The sequence below is a fragment of the Peromyscus californicus genome, unplaced genomic scaffold (genome assembly GCF_007827085.1).
Source record: "Peromyscus californicus insignis strain IS unplaced genomic scaffold, ASM782708v3 Scaffold_6__1_contigs__length_162567912, whole genome shotgun sequence".
NCBI classification, from domain to species: Eukaryota; Metazoa; Chordata; class Mammalia; order Rodentia; family Cricetidae; genus Peromyscus; species Peromyscus californicus.
Window position 1 is genome coordinate 81,167,103 of NW_026294584.1, and position 19,686 is coordinate 81,186,788.

The window sequence follows — 19,686 nt, forward strand, 5'->3', positions numbered from 1 at the left end:
GTTGCTTCATTGGACTGGTGCCATTAAATATCACAGCCCATTATGTACAGAGAGCATACAAAAGCCACAAGGTCTTAATATCATCACCAACTGAGGTAGGCATTTTATTGGCTTGGTTTTGGTTTTTCTAGACAGGATTTCTCTGTGTAGCCCTGGCTGTCCTGAAACTCACTCTGTAGACCAGGCTGGCTTTGACCTCAGGGATCCATCTGCCTCTGCCTCTAGAGTGCTGGGATTAAAGACATGTGCCACCAATGCCCAGCATGAAGTAGATTTTATTTTATTTTATTAGTACAAGTCACACATGGATAGTAAGTGTGTCTTACGTGTCTTGGACAGGTAACTTTGGCCAACAGGAGTTATAGAGTGAAGGTGTGGATGGATCAGAAGATTGAATTTCCATTTGCACAACACTTAAGCAGCTCATAAAGGAGAAATCTACCCTCAGTGGCTTCCTGACATTTAAAATTATGTTAAATATTGCCCTATAGAACATGCTGTGGTTACATTTTTACACTTGAACTATGAATCATAGAAATATGTAAGACTATCTTATTTTGAGTTTCTATTTTTGCTAAATATTGTATTCATTACTTTCCCTAAATTATATTTCCATTAAAGACTATCTTTAATGGAATGGTATGTGGAGGGAAATGCCTATATATAATAGGCATTATCATCTTCCTTCAAAGCATTGTTTGAATATTTCTTTAAAGATTTTTTTTCTGTAGATAGTTTAAATCACATGCTGTCTACCTGCGCAATGAGATTCTTTTTTATTAGCAGCACCAATAACAAAATTTTATCCAAAAGATCAAGGTCCTTAGGAAATGCATTTTGTGTTTGTGTATAGCGTATAGTAACATGCAAGGGTTTTGCCTCCCTACTCCCTTACCCCCTGCAAATCAGAGAACACTGTTTCAAGAAAAGAACACACCTAGCAAAATAAGAGCACACCTAACTGGACGTGTATTTTCTTTCTTTCTCCCTATAATCTCCTTTTTTCTTCTCTCTCTCTCTCTCTCTCTCTCTCTCTCTCTCTATATATATATATATATATATATATATATATATATATATATATATATATATATATATATATATATATTCCAACAATATATAGTTTAAAATAGGAATTGAGGCCCGACAGCAAAGAGAAACAGGAGGGAGAGTTGAACTGAGTTTAAAGGCAGCTTGGCCAGGTAGTGCATTCTAGCCCCCCTTGCTGTGGGATGGTCTGTATGGCAAATGTGTTGCTGATTGGTCAATAAATAAAACACTGATTGGCCATTGGCTAGGCAGGAAGTATAGGTGGGAAAAGGAGGTGGGAAGTGGAAGGCTGAGTCAGAGAGACACTGCCAGTCGCCAAGATGAGAAATAGCATGTGAAGATGCCGGTAAGCCACAAACCATGTGGCAAGGTATAGATTAATGAAAATGGATTAATTTAAGCTGTAGAAACAGTTAGCAGGAAGCCTGCCACAGCCATACAGTTTGTAACCAATATAAGTCTCTGTGTTTACTTGGTCGGGTCTGAGTGGCTGTGGGACTGGCGGGTGAGAGAGATTTGTCCTGACTGTGGGCCAGGCAGGAAAACTCCAGCTACACACCCTTGAGATACCGAATGAGACCCTGTCTGAAAACAATACAAAACAGTCCTCTAGGATTATTTAAATAGTGCTAATTAGAAGACTTTTAAGAAAAAAATTATTGGACAGAATCTGCCAGCTCTGATTGGACCAAGAGAACCTTGATCCGGTAACTGATGGAAGCAGATGCAGAGGTCCACAGGCAAGCACCAGTCTAAACTCCAGGACTCCAATCGAAGAGGGAAGAGGGATTCTACAAGGGACATCAAGATCATGATGGGGAAACCTACAGAGACAACCAAACCAAGCTAGTGGGATCAAGCTGCTTTCGATCAACAGTTTGGAGCCTCTGTGAGACTGGACTAGGCTGTCTACATAAGTGAGACAGTTGTGCAGCTTTGGTCTCTTTAAGGGGCCTCTGGCAGTGGGATCAGGATCTATCCCTGGTGCAAGAGCTGACTCTTTGGAGTCCATTACCTATGGTCAGACACTTTGCCCAACCTTGATGCTGAAGGGAGGGGCTTGGACCTGTCTCAGCTGAATGTACCAGGCTTTCTCATGGGGAGACCTTACTTTTTCGGAGGAAGGGATGGGGGGGTAAGGTGGGGTGGAAGGCTAGAAGGGCAGTGGGAGGAGGGATGAGAGGAGGATCTGTGGTTGGTATGTAAAAATGAATAAAAATTTCTTAATAAAAATTACTGGATTTTACTTAATAATAAATGTATTTTGTGTGTGAGCACACATGCCACAGTGCTTAAGGGGAGGTCAGAGGACACATAGGCAGACAGTCTTTTGCTTCCATTACGTAGGTGCCATGGATTGTTCTCAGGTCTTCAGGCTGGCCTCAAGTACCTTTATCCGTGGAGCCATCTCACTGGCCCACAGAGGATTGTGTGTGTCTCTTTGATTCCCAGCCACCATAAGGTAAGTAAACAGTCATTTTGCCACACACTGCCCACCGTGACATTTTGCTTCTCCACAGATCCAACCCAATGGAGCCAGCTAATCATTGGGCTGAAGTCTGAGATGGAGCCACATAGATCTTTTCCTGTAAGCCATTTGTGTCACAGTTTGTCGGTGATTAAAAAGCTAACTAACACAGATTTTGGATTTTTTTTTTTCTCAAAGAAGTCTCGTGTTCATGGTAACACTAAGGAGCAGTCTGATATTTTGATATACTCCTGTGCCCGCATCTACAGCCTTCCAGTTAGCAACATTTGGTCTCCCGTAAGCCACAGTTTGCTTTACAGCGGACTTTGGTGTTCTGCATTCTGAGTCAGTTTACAAATGTGAGGACATGTGCCTGTCACTACAGACAGCATCCCACAGAATAGTTTGACTACCCCAGATCTGCCACCAATCCTGCCCATGTCACCGCTGACCTGGGCAACTTCTCATTCTCTTCATTGTCCTTTTTCCATCGTTATATGTAGTTGGATCCTTTTTGTACAGGCTCCTTTCATTTGGCCCTGAGTAACATACCTGATTTGTATGTACCAAAGTTTATTTCTCTTATTTCCTGCTGAAAAGTTTTGAGGTTTTGACAGCTGTATGTAAAGCAGTACCCAACACGCACATTCAAGCTTAATGTGGACATGCTTTCAGCTCATTTGGGTGAATCCCATGGTGTGAGACTACTGGTCCTGATGGTCAAAGGACATTTTGTTTTATGAAACTAGGTCTTATGGTGCTACCTTTTATATTCGGCCATCAGTCCTAGTTCCCATTACATCACTGCCTCTCCAGTGTTTGTTCTGATGTCTGAGATTTTTACCATTCCAAATGCACAGCTATTGTAATTCCCTGAAGCCATTGTGTTGACACCCCTTCATGCTCGTGGCCACCTGTATATCTTCTTAAATGTCAGCTACTCTGCTGACGTTTTAATCAGGATGTTTATTTCCTTACTATTAACTTTTCTCAGTTCTTTATATATTTTCCATAACAGTTCTTACCAGGTGAATGTTGTGCACACACTTTCATCCAGTTTATGGATTGCCTTCTCATTCCACTGATTTCTGGATTTTGCTGCGAAGGTTTTTTTTGTTTTTTTGTTTTTGGTTTTTTTTTTTTTGGTTTTTCGAGACAGAGTTTCTCTGTGTAGTTTTGCGCCTTTCCTGGAACTCGCTTTGTAGACCAGGCTGGCCTCAAGCTCACAGAGATCCGCCTGGCTCTGCCTCCCAAGTGCTGGGATTAAAGGCGTGCGCCACCACCGCCCGGCTGCGAAGGTCTATTGTAACCCACTGTCCCTTGTCTCTGGGCACCTAACTTTCTTTGTCACACCCCCTTTCTTTGTCAGTGAGCTGATGAAGCCCCTTTGTCTACAGCCTTCTAAATTGTGGCAGTGCTGAATTCACAGTCAGCTTTTTCTGTAACTCCGCTTCTGTTGGGTTTGAATTAAGCTCCAACATCACTTTCCTTGGCTGTACTTTTTGATCTTTATGAGTTCCCCCTTTTTAGTACTCAGTTTATGATATGCCAGACAAATGAGTATTTTTGGGAAACAAACACTTTGGTGTATACCTGAATAACATGTACAATGGTGGTCAGTGACATGGTTAGCCACTGAGCATCATAGGCATTGTTTTTTAGTGTAGCAATTTGTTGATTGAAGATCTACTTGCAAAATCTGTATTTCACATGATTTCTTAGCTAAAATGCTGTGGTAATTGACACATTAGCCAGGAAACTACTAGTATTTTAACTAAAGCATCCATGCATGTTGATAGTCAACGCAAAGCAATATGTATTATGAACTGTTTCAATTATAAAAACTGTAAAGTCCCGAAAAAAGAAAATGCTGTAAACTAAATGCCTACAGAAACGACAAAAAGAATCATAGCAAGCAGAATACAACAGAGTTTAGTGGTAGTAAGAAGTGTGCGGATCATCTGGCAGGCTGATGTCGCTCTCATCTGGTGCTGTGCCCGCATCAGAGTTTGGTCTGTGGCCTCTTCTGTACCCAGGCAGCAATGGCAGGAAGAGCTTGGACTTTCTTCCGCAATGACACCAGCCTGGGGTGGATGTCCAACAAGTCAGGCTTTAAAACCAAAAGTGTGGTGCTGCAGATATCCCAGTAGAAGTCTGCCCAGGTGACCTGCTTAAAAGAAAGCAAAGACTTGCTATTGAATATAAAAAAAGCTATCAGCATTCCAAAAGTGAACTTCATAGTATCAAGAAACATTTCCTTTCAGTTTCAAAACAACTCTTTGTTAGTACGAAAGCTGACTGTGTGTGATAAAATTAGAAAGTGACAAGCAATGCAGTTCCCCGGGGGACACTGAGGGGTACTGTCTGTGACGTGTATAGGTGCCTGAGGCAGGCAGCTCACGGCATGCAGTCCAGTGCTACACTGTTGGGAAGCCATGTCCCATCTCCACCTATCTGACACTACATTTTCACTTGATCTAACTCATAGATTCCCACCTGTTCCCAAAGTCCTGTGTAGGACAAAGCAGGCTCAGTCCAGGTGTGCACGTGCCCAGTGTACATATTTAACTCTTGTAATAGAGAAGAGTGTGTGCTTTTTTTTGTATGTCACCACTGACAATTCCACACCTGCAAATAATCCTGTTTGGGGATCTGTGGTTATTCCACTCTGTTGTCTACCTTGTTTCTTTGTGTTTTAAGGTATAAGGGAATAAATAGTGTACAGGTTATCCCTTCAGGGTCTATAATTCCAAGGAAAAGATGTGGGTAAAATCCATTATCTTTGCATCACATCAAGACAAGTAACTGCATGGCTATCTGGCCCTTAATGGAATACTGAAGCTGGCAAAGGTGAAGGGTACAGCCTGCCTTAGGCCTCGGTCAGCTGAGTGTTCTCCATTGTTGAGCTTTGTCTGTGGAGTGGTCCATGGGTTCCAGAATCACATTAGCAGAGTGAAATTTGCTTTGTTCACTTTTTAGCTTTTGTTGTTGGGAGACAGTCTGACACTGTAGCGTGTTTTACAGGAACTCCCTCTGGAGACCAGGCTGCCTGGTATTGTAGCATGTTTCCCCAAGCCCAGATTCAACGTGGAATTTAAATGTGGACTAAACTTGCTTGTGTGTCCATAATTTACTAGAGCTGGTTGCTGGTATTTCACAAGTTTGCAGTCATCTAAGAGAAATTGCTGCTCAGAAGATTTACAGTTCAGCTAAGAATATTTAATTACCTACTGTGTGTCATACCCACATCTAGGTGTTGGGGATGGCAGAGAACAAGCTGGGATGCATTGTTCTCCTCTAATGCAGACTTGTTTGTTTGTTTGTAGTGCTGTGGGTCAAATTCAGAGCCTTCAAACACTGCTAAACCTCATCCCTAGTCTGGGATTTTGTTTTAGAAGAAAGCACTCAGACACACAGTGAAACAGGTGATGAAGGAAAAGTGGAGTGACTCACACAGGCAGGGGACCCTCTAAGAGGTGATGTATATTTAAGCCAAGCGTCCAGACAAGCCAAGCTTAGCAGCCATTATTTACCTGGGAGTGTGATGTGTCTCGTTCAGAAGAACAGAGAATGGGGATGGAGGTGGTTGACAAGGGGATTTTAATAGGAATAAAAAAAAAAAATCAGTTCCTAGAAATACCCAGGAAATAGGGAAGGGAGAGTCTAGAAAAGGCAAGTGGGAGGAAGGGAAGGGCTGTGCAGTGTGATGGAGGCTGAGGAGATGTAGGGACCAGGTAGACTGCTCAGAGCCACCGAGGCCACAGACCCAAGCCCTTTTTCTTATCTTTCATACACACTAGCCCCAAAGGCTGGGAAACCCCACCCACCACTGCACTGAGGTCAGTTAGATTTGCTTTGGGTGGAGTATGTTCCTGCTCTGAAAGCCCGCCTGTAGCATCTGGCCATCATCTCTCTGTGATATGGGTGGCTTCTGGTGGCCACTGGCTAGGTCCATTGCTTCTTCAGGGTTGGAAAGTGATGATGTCGAGTCTAATCCTCTCTTTATTTATGACTAGGGTACTTTTCTGATGAGAAACGTGTACTGCCTTCATAGGAAAGGTGGGAAACAAGCCTCTTACATTGGTGTCTGTTCTTGGGAGTTTTCATGATGGGTTCTGTCTCTATAGCAAGCAAGGAGCTTGGTTGGGGGTGGGGTTGTGTCATATGTTTGGATATGGCAGAGGTGATCATAAGTTCCTCTGTTTGTTTTGACTTGTTTGAATTTGCTGCTGTTAATGAATATTTAAACCTGCATTGCTCCATCTCTAGTCATTCTCAGGCTGCCTTCCGAATCCTTTTGATACAAACAATTACAAATGGTAATTCATTTGCTTCTAGTAGGAAAAAGTACTCATTAAATATTTCTTTTCTCAAATCAAGAATAAGTCATTTGTCCACAAATCCCCAGTTCCTTTCAGTATTTAGGAGACCAGAATCTGGGTATGAGGAGTACTCATGATGACTGGATTATCTTTGTCTCCTCTCCTACACCAAAGATCCTGATTCTTAGTAACATCAGTGTGATTTCTGATTACTGCACTCCAGTGTACAAATCATAATATCATTAAGACAATACCAACGGTGCCCAGAACTGCTAATAGTTCTGTCACTGTTGGAGCCAGGCCAGGAGCTCAGCAGGAGTGCAGCCACATAGTTCTACTGAAAATAGTGTGTGGGCTTGCTTTTCTGAGATTCCTAGCATGAGTCAGATTACAGTGCCTTGCGTTAAAGGTAGTTCTCAGTCAGGGGCTGAGGAGATAGTTCAGTTGGTAAAGCATTTGCTGTGCCAGCGCTGTGAGGAACTGAGTTTGAGCCCTCGAATCCATGTACAAAAGCTGGGTGTGGTGTCGAAGGCTTGTGATCCCAGCACTGGGGAGACCCAAGCAAGAACAGCCCTGAGGCTCACAGGCCAGCTAGCCTCTCCTGACTGGTGAGCTCCAGGAGAGTAAGGGATCCTGTCTCAGACAGACAACAAGGTGGACAGTGTCTGAGCAACAATGTCTGAAGTCAACCTCTGGCCCCCACATCATACACACACAGATCCCCACACAAATGTGCACATGTGCACACATGTGCATAAAATAATGAAATAAGTAGCATTTATGTACTCTGATGCATGTGATATAGATTTATTCCCTTTTGATTCTTAAGATAACTTTTAAAAATTATTGAATATAACTATATAAAGTACTTCATGACTCTAGATCAGATCTGTGTACAAAATTAGTTTAGAGAAGTTTAATATTTTTTTCTCTCTCTCTACTATAGTTATCTGCCACCCCATTCTTTCTTCTTTCCTTTTTAAGACAAGGGCTTATGTAGCCCAGGCTGGCCTTAAACTTGCTAGGTAGCTTCCCATGTGCTGGGATGCCAGGTATGCACTATCATCCCTTGTCGGGAGCTGTGCAGCTTGGTCTCGGAGCAGCATATGACTACCTGAATAGTGGGTTTCCCCTGGGCAAGGCATCCGTGGAAACGGACTCTCACTTGGCAAGTTCCAGTAGTCCACAGGACAGCGGGACAGCATAGGAATTTGTGATATTCGTGCAGCTTGCAGGTTTTTTTTTTCTCTCTCTCTCTCTCGTTATATTGGTGATTCTTTGGGCTGTTTTAGTTTTACTTTATCAGTCACACATGCAATAGTGGTAATTTTCCCTGGAAATTCTGCTCTTTCTCAAATATTTTCCCTAAGAATTTAACAGGGGGCTAATGCTTCTCAAATTTCTTATCTGGAGTTACTAACTACAACTTCCAATCCTGGGAATTTTTCTGACTCAACAGAGACAGTTAGGTACATGTGAGAAAACAACACTTGGAACATTAACCATGTCTCACAGTTCTGGAAAGGAGAGCAGGGCATGCATACACAGAATATGGGAAAAAGCCTCAGGAATACATATATAGTGCCAACTGTTGAGAGTAAGTTCCCTAGACACCAAGCAAAGAATCTTTGGTAGGATCTGGTATGCTCCAAGAGGAAAAAAATAAAATGCAAAATGTGAGATAGATAGATCCATCTTTTTCATCCAAAGGAGCTAATATTGGAAGAAGTATGGTGTAGTGAGATGGGAAAAGAGTGCTTTATCAAGGTCTGCCTTTCACAGAGAGAATGAGACATGGGACCCTCACGTAGAAAAGGTAGCTGTATAAAAGCATATCTTGCAGACATGAAAGAATTGTTTGGGATTGAATATTATTGTCCTTCAAGCACCGTGCCATGTCCATTACTTTTTAACTTTGTAACCTCAGTAGCTGTGCTGCGAAAGCAGGATGTGTCTGCCTCGATATTTAGTTAAGCCTGCAAAAATGCTGAACTCTGTGTCTAGAATAAGGCTATGCAGGGGATGGGAAAGTGTGTTTGGGGAAGCATAAAGGGGAACAATGGGGACTTTCATAATGATCACAACGTACTCCTTAGGTTGTGATGTATTTCTTAATGTAAAAAATAGAAGCCAATAATAAAGCTGTTCAGGTAACGATGGTAAGAAAAACTCTGTTTAAATATAACTAAAAATGGCCTCAGCTATTCTGGGCCACATGAGTGCAATCCACTTGGTCAGAAGTTTTCCTTGCACCGACAACCCTTCCCCATCTCAGGACCTGAACCCGAGCTGAGACTGGGCCCCCGGCAATGCCTGGCTAGAATAACGTTTCGCTCAGTAAGTTTTTAGTTTATCATCTTATCTAAATATAATTGCTGATATTTTTAACAATAAAATGTACTCACATAATTACCAATAAACCACTCCTTGTCCCCTAAGTATGTGTCCAAATCTTTCAGAAGAAGAGGTGCATGACATGTGAGCAACTCCTTGAACGTCTGCTCCTAGAAGAGAGCAGACATCCTTGTGAATGGTGAGAAAAACAAGTATAATTTGAGCAGCAAGGTAGAAGGAATGAAAATAGTTATCTATGCATTTGTTTCTTCATAGTTATGATCTGATAGAGACCCATGCCTGACTCAGTCATTTATTACTCAAGTTTTAAAATTACACTTGTGTGTGTGTGTGTGTGTGTGTGTGTGTGTGTGTGTGTGTGTGTGTGTGTGTGTGTTGTGTGCATACATGTGCCACAGAGCCTGTATGGAAACCAGAAAACAACTTTCAGGAGTCAGTTCCCTCTTTCTACCATGGGAGTCACAAGGATCAAACCCAGGTCCTCTGGCATAGCAGCATTCTGAGCCATCTCACCAATCCTATTACTCATTTTAAAATATTTTTGTCACCAGTTTCATTATGTACTTTCATTGCCTGTGGTATTATGTTTCACAGGAAATTTTCATACAAACATTTTATATACATGTATTTATCTGTACACACACACACACACACACCACATTTTCTGCATTCATTCCAGTATTTTAGACAGGTAGTTTCTATCATTTGTCTAATGCGAACAGTGCCACCATAAACAATGATGAGCAAGTGTCTCTGTGGGGTGTTGATGTGGCGGCCTTTAGTAAATACTCCAAGAGGTACGTAGGCAAGTCATGGTAAATGGGATTTTGGTTTTATGAGAAAGCCCCATGAGCTTTCATCTTAGTTTATTGTAATGAAAGATAATTGTATTTTGAGATTCCTGAAGTCCACTTTTAACACAGGACCCTTAAAGCTATGTATCTTAACTGAAGGGAAGTAGATGTGCTGCATTCTGTGAGGCTGGACACTCAATTTGTGTTTCTCCCTTCATTATCACACCTAATGGGTATAATCGGCCATGATGAGTCACAACACCCATGGCGCCTTAGCATGAGCATTGTGTGCCATGCACGTCATACATAGGACACACCAACCCTGTCCTTTTGATAAGTGAAGTGCTATAAGCAAATACTATCCTGAGAAAGGAAGAGAAATGCGTGGCACCTGTAAAACAGATGCCTCCTTTATTACATATTTGTTTTATTGAGTCTGAAGACCAAGTAATTTATTCATAGCCTCTTTCTTGCTGAGAAGTGTGTGTGCTTTCTGGACCTGGTGGTGCCACCTGTGAACTCATCTCCCTGGGAGGCTGAGGACTGTAAGTTCTGGGCAACATACCAAGGCTCGGTCTCACAAAATAAAACGAACACTAGCAACAACAAAGAGCTGCTCTGGAATAACACTTTCGGGGTTAGTTTATGTCTGATATGAACATTAATTAGTCAAGGCTAGCCTGGATCTTCTAGACAAGTACACACAGTAGGGAGCTTCTAGGCAGGATCTGGCTGCCAGAAAGCTTTGTGAAGGCCATGTGTACTTTCCAATGGTCACATCCACACTGTTGGGTTCAAATAAAAATTTATAATACCCAAATCAGTGATCACTTCTTTAGCTCAGATTTTCTTTATAATTTGTTGGATTATTTCCAACTAATAAAATTTAAATTACTACACGTAGTGTAATCACTTCTTAAGGTTCATTTTCAAATAACAGAAAGAAGAAATTTAACAATTGCATCCTTTCTTTTTAGGGGTGTGTGTGTGTGTGTGTGTGTGTGTGTGTGTGTGTGTAGCCCCGTAAGTTTCCTGTTCATTCTAGGTGGCCACTCTTGGACTTGAAGGAACAAGAAATTTCTGGTTGTCCTTCAGGAAGGTTGTGAGCTAGGTTTTGTGCTTGAGAAGGATGTTAAAGGTTGTCTGTTTCTCACTATCCATGCCATTTGGTGTTGAAGTCAGAACATAAGGATTACCTCTGTTCTGTGTATCTCCCACCTCCACACTGCTTTTCAGGCAAGGAAACAACTGTAGACACATTGGGTCGCCAAATGATAAATACTCATAATAAATTCAAGGGCAGTCCTAGTGACGAATGTTCAGAGACACAGTGTTTCATTTAATCCTTTCAAATTGAAAGTGGGCTTTTAGCACAAATACAGAAATATTAGCGGTTGTTGTACCTCTTGCATTTCTTCGAGCACATATAATGACAATATTTTCAGTGATACTTGTGTGGCAGCCCACACCTGTAATCCCAGCACTGTGGAGGCAGGGGCTGGCTGGAGAACTGCAAGGCCAGTCTGGGCTGCATGACAAGACCCGGTCTCACCAAAAAGAATGTTGGTACTACCTACCATCTCACCGCAGTTATTTTGAGTTTGAAATTACCACCTCACCACAAGGTGGCAGCAACGGACCCTGCAGCCCAAACCACGCAAAACGGAAACTTTTTGTTGATTGCGTCGTCCGTAGCTATTATCAGTGCCTCGGGAACATTTTCTTTTGCATAATTTGTTCCTGAACCTGAGTTTCTATGTCTTCTGAACCCGGTTTGAGATATGTAAGAGCATTGACCACTGTGTTACTCACAAAGCTGGAGTATTTTATCACCAATGGCCAGAGATACTCTCCTCTGGGATGTGTCCTGAGTCATGGATCCTTAGCCACAAAAAGACAGAAAATAGAACAAGGCAAGCCAAGATGGTGGCAGACTGCCTAGCAGTGAGGTCTTTGGCACACTGGACAAAAATCTTTATACACTTTCTTTTTATATTGGGGAGCATGATGTATTTGTCTGTGTGTTTATAACAATACATAAAATAGATGTCACGCCTGACAAATATAAGAGCAAATTAGCACTCTATAGCATCTTAATAATAGCTGATGTTTAGTAAACACTTTCCACCTTGTCATATCTATATACACTGTCACCGAATGCTCTCAACATGCTTCGAAGGAGAGTCCCATTTATCTGTACTTCACTCTCAAAGAGTTCGAACCGCGAAAAGGGAATTGTTGGTGGTAAGAAGGCAATCTGATTCAAACCATCACCAAACTCCAGAGCCTAAATATATTATGTGAAAAAGTCTTTTTACCTTTATGTCATCAAAGCTGAGATTTTCAATATTTTGTGCTCTTCTCTCTCTCTCCCTCCCTCTCTCCCTCTTTCCTTCCCTCCCTCCCTCTTTCCCTCTCTCCCTCCCTCCCTCTCTCTCCTTTCTGCTAATATCCCTAATTTATATAAAATATGTCCAAATATCTCCAATCAAGATCCTAACTATGTAAAAAGTATTTAGAATGCAGGTGTTTGAGTAAAAGGATGAGAGTCACATTGGTTGTTCTGGGCTGTGGCTTTTAAAACTTGGGGCTGTCCCTTTAATTTAGAATTCTTATTTATACCCAGTGTTGAGGGCAGCTGCTGGTACTGTGACATCACACCCCGGAGTTAAGACCGTGCAGTCTGAGAGTGACCATGGCTTGCATTCCTTTCGCAGTACTTTCCATCTAAACACCTGAACCCAAGGTGTTTACACACTTGAGGCTTTCTGTTCTCACCTGGGAAATCAGCCCTGTGGCAGTTCCACAGACTTACTCCTGCTGTAGCAGTCACGCTCTGTGTGATCAGGCCATGGGTTCCGGAGTCTTCCCAGGTGGTCTCAGGTCACATTCTTACACTTGTCTGACTCTGAGCACCTCTCAAACTACTCTGGCTGCTTCTTCATCTCAAAAGATAGCGATAGCATGACAAGGAAATAAATGCCTTTCTCTCCACTGGAGATAACGTCAAGGGGACGAGAGCGGCCCCTGGCGGTAGGATCTGATAATGCAGGGTCCTGGCAATAATTCAGTGAACAGTTTTTGCCATTAGAGGGCACTGCGTCAGTTGGTTAAAGTCCGTTATTGTCATGGTGACACTTCCTGTTGAAGGAGTCATGTGACAAGTGCATTTTAAGATGAGATTGTGGCAAGTATCCCAAAGGAAGCAACTAGAGGGCTGGGATAAAGAAATTGGATAAAGGTGATGGGTGTGACATTTATACACAAGCTTATTTCCATCCCAATTCAATCATAGTGTACATGCTTTACAAGATGAAACCTATATGGAGGTAGAAAAGAGGAGAGAGGATGAGAGCAAAGGAGTTTGAAGCTGTAAAGGCGAGTGGGTGAACTGGCACGGGAAAGCCAGAAACTGACCCTATGTTTAGTCAGGCCACGGCGTGGAACTGAGAGGGCAGGAAGCTGAGACTGGTGGAAACGAGAACTGGTGGGGAACAGTTTCAAGAGCTTTTGTCTTCATTTCGGGCTAACGGACATGATCCTATCCTTCTCTACAGGGGGCTCGAGGGGCTAAAATAGCTTCCTGGACAGAGGGTACCGTGAAAAATGTATTAAGACTAAAAGAATGGGATGAGTATGTTCACACTGAGCAATAAAATCTGAAGCCACCATGTGTCTCTTCCCACTGTGTCTAGATCACAGTTTTCTCTGGGCACCCTTCCTATTGCAGCAGCAGACACTGAGCTGGAGACATTGGAAGAACCCAAAAGAGTAAAGTAACATTCAAAGTCAATAAACTATCTGCACATGTACAGCTTCGCAGGAACCACAGTCCTGCAGCCTCCCATGGATTTCAGAGGATGACCTAACCCCTGAGAGGGACTTTAGCAACCTGGAGGTGAAGCAGCTTTGCACAGACGAGCACTGGGTGGGCAGATGACATTATATCCATAAAATAAAAATGAAATCCCCGCATGAGTAAAACAAAGCACTACACTAAAGGAATCTAGAGTTGTGTCAGGCAGTGTCCAGTGGAGTGGGAGGCAGCAGACATGGTCAAGATACGTTGCATACGTGTATGAAATTGTCAAGATGTAAAAGATATTCTATTTAAAAGGTGAAAATGTAGAACTCTGGTTGAGGATGTCCTTCTGAAAGCAAAAAAGCAGAAAATGGGAGGTAGAAAAGATCACAGCCTCTTGACCACAAGGGTTCCGTGTGACAAAAAGAATAAACAAATACACAAATAAAATGGGGAGAGGATAGTGAAGGAATTTTAAAAGAATTTAAGGATATTTCTTAACTTTTTCAAACAGAGTCTCAGGCTGAATGGGTCCAAACAAAACAGTGCTAGGCTGGGAGGATTGATAAGATGCTTGCTGCTGAAGCATGGGAACTTGAGCTTGGGTTCTGTCTTCGTTAGGGTTTCTATTGCTGTGAAAAGGCACTATGACCATGGCATCTCTTTTTTGTTGTTGTTTTTTGTTTTTCGAGACAGGGTTTCTCTGTGTAGTTTTGGTGCCTGTCATGGATCTTACTCTGTAGATCAGGCTGGCTTTGAACTTACAGAGATCCACCTGGCTCTGCCTCCCGAGTGATGGGATTAAAGGTGTGCACCATCACTGCCCAGCGACGGCATCTCTTATAAAGGAAAACATTTAACAGAGGCTGGCTTACAGTTATTATTTTGTCATGGCAAGAAGCATGGCAATATGCAGGCACACGTGATGCTGGAGAGTGAGCTGAGAGTCCTACATATTGATCCACAGGCAGCAAAGGAGACTGTGTGTCACACTGGACATAGCTTGAGCATATGAGACCTCAGAGCCCACCCCACAGTGATACACTTCCTCCAACAAGGCTACATTTCTAATAGCACCACTCCCTATTGACCAAGTATGCAAACACAGGAGTCTGTGAGGGCCATTCCTATTCAAACCACTACAGGTGCCTAATGCCCATGGAGAAACCAGGCTCTCTAACACATAGCTGTAGCCCCAGCACTGTAGAGCAGAAATGGGAGGGTGTGTGGGCTTGTTGACCTATCAGTCAGGCTGGATTAGTGAGTTCCAGATTCAATGAGCATCTCTGTCTCAATAAGTAAGCTGGGGAAGGATTGTGGAAGCAACTGGACATGGATTGACCTCTGGCTCACATCAGCATGTGAGCACATATGTGCACTCAGATACACACAAGAAAGAGACAAGTTGGTGCCCAGACTCACCATTCTATTTCTTTCTTTTCTATTTCTATATTTATCTCTCTGTGTACTTATTTTGTGAGCTAGGCTCTCAATATGTAGTCTTGGCAGGTCCAGAGCTTCCTGTGTAGACCAGGCTGACCTGGAACTCATTGAGATCAACCTGCTTCTGCCTCCAGAGTGCTGGGATTAAAGGTGTGTGCCACGATATACAGCAAAACTCATCATTCTAAGGATTTAGAACTCTAGAAAAAATAATTAGATTGGCTTAAACTTGTCACCAGCTAAGGGGCTGTAGTGTCTTCAAATGCTAGTGAAATATTGCTTGCAACATAGAATTCCTTACCCAACTCTCTTAGGGGTTCTGTTGCTGTGGTAAACACTCTGACCAAAAACAACATAGGAGGACAGGGCTTACCTCAGTTTACAACTCTCAGGTTACACTCTGCCACTGAGGGAAGTCAGGACAGGAAGTCAAGGCAGGAATTTGATAGCAGGAACTAAAGCAGAAACTGAAATAGTGGAGGACTTCTGCTTACTAGCTTACTCCTATGGTTTCCTCAGCCTGATTTCATATAGAACCCAGGACCACCTACTCAGGGATAGCCCCACCCACAACCAGTCCTGCCCTCCCCATCAGTCACTAGTTAAGAAAATGCCCACGGCATTGCCTACAATCCAATCTTATGAGGCCTTTTCTTAATTGTGGTTCCTTCCTCTCAGATGATTCTAACTTGTGTCAGGTTGACAAACCCCAGACGAAAAACTAACCAAAACTTCAACCCAACTATGGAACCAGGTGAAAATTAAATGGAAAAAAGTTGCAAACCAATAAAGCATCAAGCTTTTGACTTCCTGTGATCAGTAAAGCTATTGGTGGACTGTTTCACAAACACAAGAGCATGAAACAAGAGGCTGAACCAGGAAAGGGTCAAAGAAACAGTCAGGATGTTAATCAAAGCCTCAGGATGGTAAGTGTATGCCGTGTGTGGGGAAACCAAGCCTTACGGAAGCAGTGACACACGGTGAAGTCCTGTTACCACTGCACCTTCTCTTAGTGATAGTAATCTTTGAAGTCCCAGAGGACATGCTATATATAAAAAAAAAATACAGTGACGTATATAAGAAAGTGGGCATCACCCTGGAAACAAGAGCCAACCCCAGAAGAAAGGGCCTGGCTGGGACAGTGGTAGCAGGAAGGCCTGAGACAATAGCTCTGTAGAAATCCCCAGAGCTGCAGGGCAGGGGAGGCCTCCAGGCCAGAGAGCTCAGCAAAGTGCCAGAGAGGCAACCGCACCCAGAATCACTGAAAGAGAAGGCAGGCTGATGTCATTGACTTTGAGGGAAATTCTACCAGTGTGGAAAGTTTCTAGAAAAAAAAAAAGTAAAAGGAATTAGGCAAAAGTAAAAACACAGTTACTGATTTTGAGGAGAAAAAATAAGAAAGGAAGCATTACTGAAATACACTACCATGTACAGTTTGTATTTGCATATGCAAAGCTACATAATCATGGAATATTAGTCTAGCTCGAAGATCTTGATATCACCGTGTTGAGAGCTTAGGGGAAAAGAGGCAGAGAAGATGACACAGGAAGAGAGAAATTCTGAGCTAGATGTGGTGGTGCTCTCCTGTAATTCCAGCACTGGGGAGGACCAGGAGTTGGAGGTCATCCTCAGCTACATAGAAGATGAGTTAGAGGCTAGCCTCGCCTACAAAAAAACTGTCTAATAAAAAGAGGGAGAAAGAGAAAAATTCTTACAGATTCCGTAAGAGGTCTATAAGAATTGTCTAAAACTGCTAAATCAAACTATATTTGTCTATGCTACAGAGATATGATAGTACATATTCTGTAGTCTACACAATGAGACACTGTTTCTAAGGGAGGGAGAGAGAGAGAGAGAGAGAGAGAGAGAGAGAGAGAGAGAGAGAGAGAAAGCGCTCCTTGGTGAGATGGTTTAGTAGGTAAAAATGCTTGCCACCAAACATGCTGATGTGAGTTCAATCCCGGGGACCTACATGGTAGAAGGAGACAGCTGACTCCTGCGGGCTGTGCTCTGACCCCCATAGCCATGCCACGCCTTGCGTGGCTATATACACAGTACACATGCGCACGCAAAATAAACTTTTAAAAAGAAAGAAGAAAAGGAAGAATGGAAGACAGGAAGGTGAAGGTGTGTTTGTCCCCAGAAAAGAGCAGAAAGCATTATAAACTGGATCTGTTGGGCCTGAGGGATGGTTCTGTGGGTAAAAGCACTTACTGCTCCTGCAGAGGACCTGGGTTTGGTTCCTAGTACCCACATGACAGCTCTCAACCATCTGGAACTCTGATTCCAGGGAATCCAAACCCTCTTCTGGCCTCTGCAGGATCCCACATGTATATGGCACACATACATTCTCAAAGGTTCACATGCACAGACACTTTTAAAAAGTATTTGAGGTGGGGTTAGCACAAAGTATGGCAGGAAATCATTGACCTGGCCTTATAGTTCAGTACAACTTCATTTTCTAAAGTACATATTATATATATGTAATATTACATATTACATAGATTAAAAATAACTTTTTAAAGCCCTGTAATGCAATGTCTGGGGGTGATCCAGGGTTAACCATATAACTATGATAACCATATGATAGTAAGATTATTGCATTACTTTTGCATCTTGATTTTTCTCTGCCCATGGAAAAAGAGACATGAAGTCGTCCAGTGTGTCCACAACCGCATCAGCTTGACATTGCTCCAACTCTGTCTTGCCAGCCAAATCTATGGGATAGAAAGAGGCCATTTTGTATCTACCAACATGCTCAATTTAATTCACTATTAATGTGTCAACTAGGCAACATAGTAATACTTTAGAAAATCCAAACAGCGTAAAACAGTCTTGAGGCAGAAGACAGGTTGGTGGTAGAGCTAGGAGAAAACTCTAGAAGTTTTTGCCTTATTCTTCTTTACACAGCTTTAAAAAGTCTGGGGAAAATCTGGCCCCAGTTTTCACCATAAAGTTTCAACTTTAAAAATGATAGAATGGCCGGGCGGTGGTGGCGCACGCCTTTAATCCCAGCACTCGGGAGGCAGAGCCAGGCGGATCTCTGTGAGTTCGAGGCCAGCCTGGTCTCCAAAGCGAGTTCCAGGAAAGGCGCAAAGCTACACAGAGAAACCCTGTCTCGAAAAACCAAAAAAAAAAAAATGATAGAATGTCTTAACCCTGGGACAACAAAATGCCACGACTGAGAGCCAGGCAAGGCTGAGTCAAGGTACTGACTTACAAGCATCTCACCACAAAGCTAGCTAGGAGGTACTGCTGGCAACTGTAGCTGAATCCTGGGAGCTCCGGCTCTTGATGGTTGGATGCCCACGGTGCTTAAACGGTCTGAGGCTGAGATACATTGTCTCTGTTTGTTGCAAGGCATGTTCTTCCTAGAAGCAACATTCCCTTCGAATTGAAACATTTCTTTTCAGAGGCAAGACAAGGCTCAAGAACCTCCGGAGTTTAACAAAAGAGAAATTAGGAATAAAAATAAAAAAAACCTTACAAAACCTTTCAAGATTCTTAAGATAATTTTTCAATTTTAATTTTTATGTGCACGGGTGTTTTGTCAGCTTGTATGCACCATACGCCAGCAGTTCGGAAGAGGGCATTGGCTTTCCTGGAACTAGAGGTACAGACAGTTGTGAGCTGCCTTTATGGGTGCTGGGAAGGCAGCCTGGGTTTTCTGGAAGAGCAGCCAGTGCTCTTAATTGCTGAGCCATCTCTCCAGCCCCAGTTTACAAGATATTCAAAGCTTTCAGTAGAAAAAAAGAGTAAACAGTGGCTGGTGATTTTTGTCCTTATATTTTTTCACTCATTTGTTAATCTTTTTTTTCTAGTAATTTCTAAATATTTTTCTTCTAAGTCATTGATCTTTCTCAACTTTCCTTCACTAGTGTCAATTTGAAATGATTCAGTATGAAAGTCTTGTAAAACTGACTGCTTTTGTGTAACTGTATTAAATTACTAAGCCTAAGGAACTTCAGGCTGATGATGCATGGCTAATATAAACAAAGCCTTAGTGAAGCTGTTCAGGGTGAAGGAACTTGCTTGCTTCATGTACTTGTAACTTCACGTGTGATTTCCACAGATTGACTTTCCTCACTAACCTGAAAAAGCTTGTCACAGGTCCCTCCCTCTCCCCCAGCCCTGGTTTGACTTCTATGTTCCAGGCTTTAGCTGTTACTTTGGGGCAGTTAATGCCTCTGTGGACATCCCTCCTTCCAAACAACAGACATCTCTCAGGCCCCTTTGCAAATATTTGGAGCTGTTTTTCCTCCTGAACTTCCGGCATCAAATTACTAGACACCACACCTCAAACCGACTATTCTTTTTTCATTCCAGGAGGGCCTGGCTCCTACTGTGAGTCGTCCAGTGCGCATTGAAAGAGACTCCTTGCATTGCTGCCTCCCAGGCTGGTAAACCTGATAGGGTAAGGGGTATTGCAAACTGAGGAAGGTCTTTGCGTAG

At 42.7% G+C, this 19,686-nt stretch overlaps 1 protein-coding gene across 2 annotated transcripts in view; it reads right to left on the bottom strand.

Moving 5' to 3' along the window:
• Nucleotides 1-4,310: 4,310 nt before the first annotated feature.
• Hpgds (hematopoietic prostaglandin D synthase) overlaps nt 4,311-19,686 on the bottom strand; it is a 35,020-nt gene continuing 19,644 nt past the window's right edge. Inside the window, exons 4-6 of one of the 2 annotated variants that reach the window (XM_052719176.1) lie at nt 17,842-17,951; nt 9,246-9,344; nt 4,311-4,685 (exon numbers count right to left, since the gene is read on the bottom strand). In XM_052719176.1, the coding sequence (XP_052575136.1) occupies nt 4,521-4,685; nt 9,246-9,344; nt 17,842-17,951 (374 nt within the window). In that variant the 3' untranslated portion in view covers nt 4,311-4,520. The remainder of the gene's footprint in view (nt 4,686-9,245; nt 9,345-17,841; nt 17,952-19,686) is intronic. The other variant, XM_052719177.1, reaches the window with a different exon arrangement.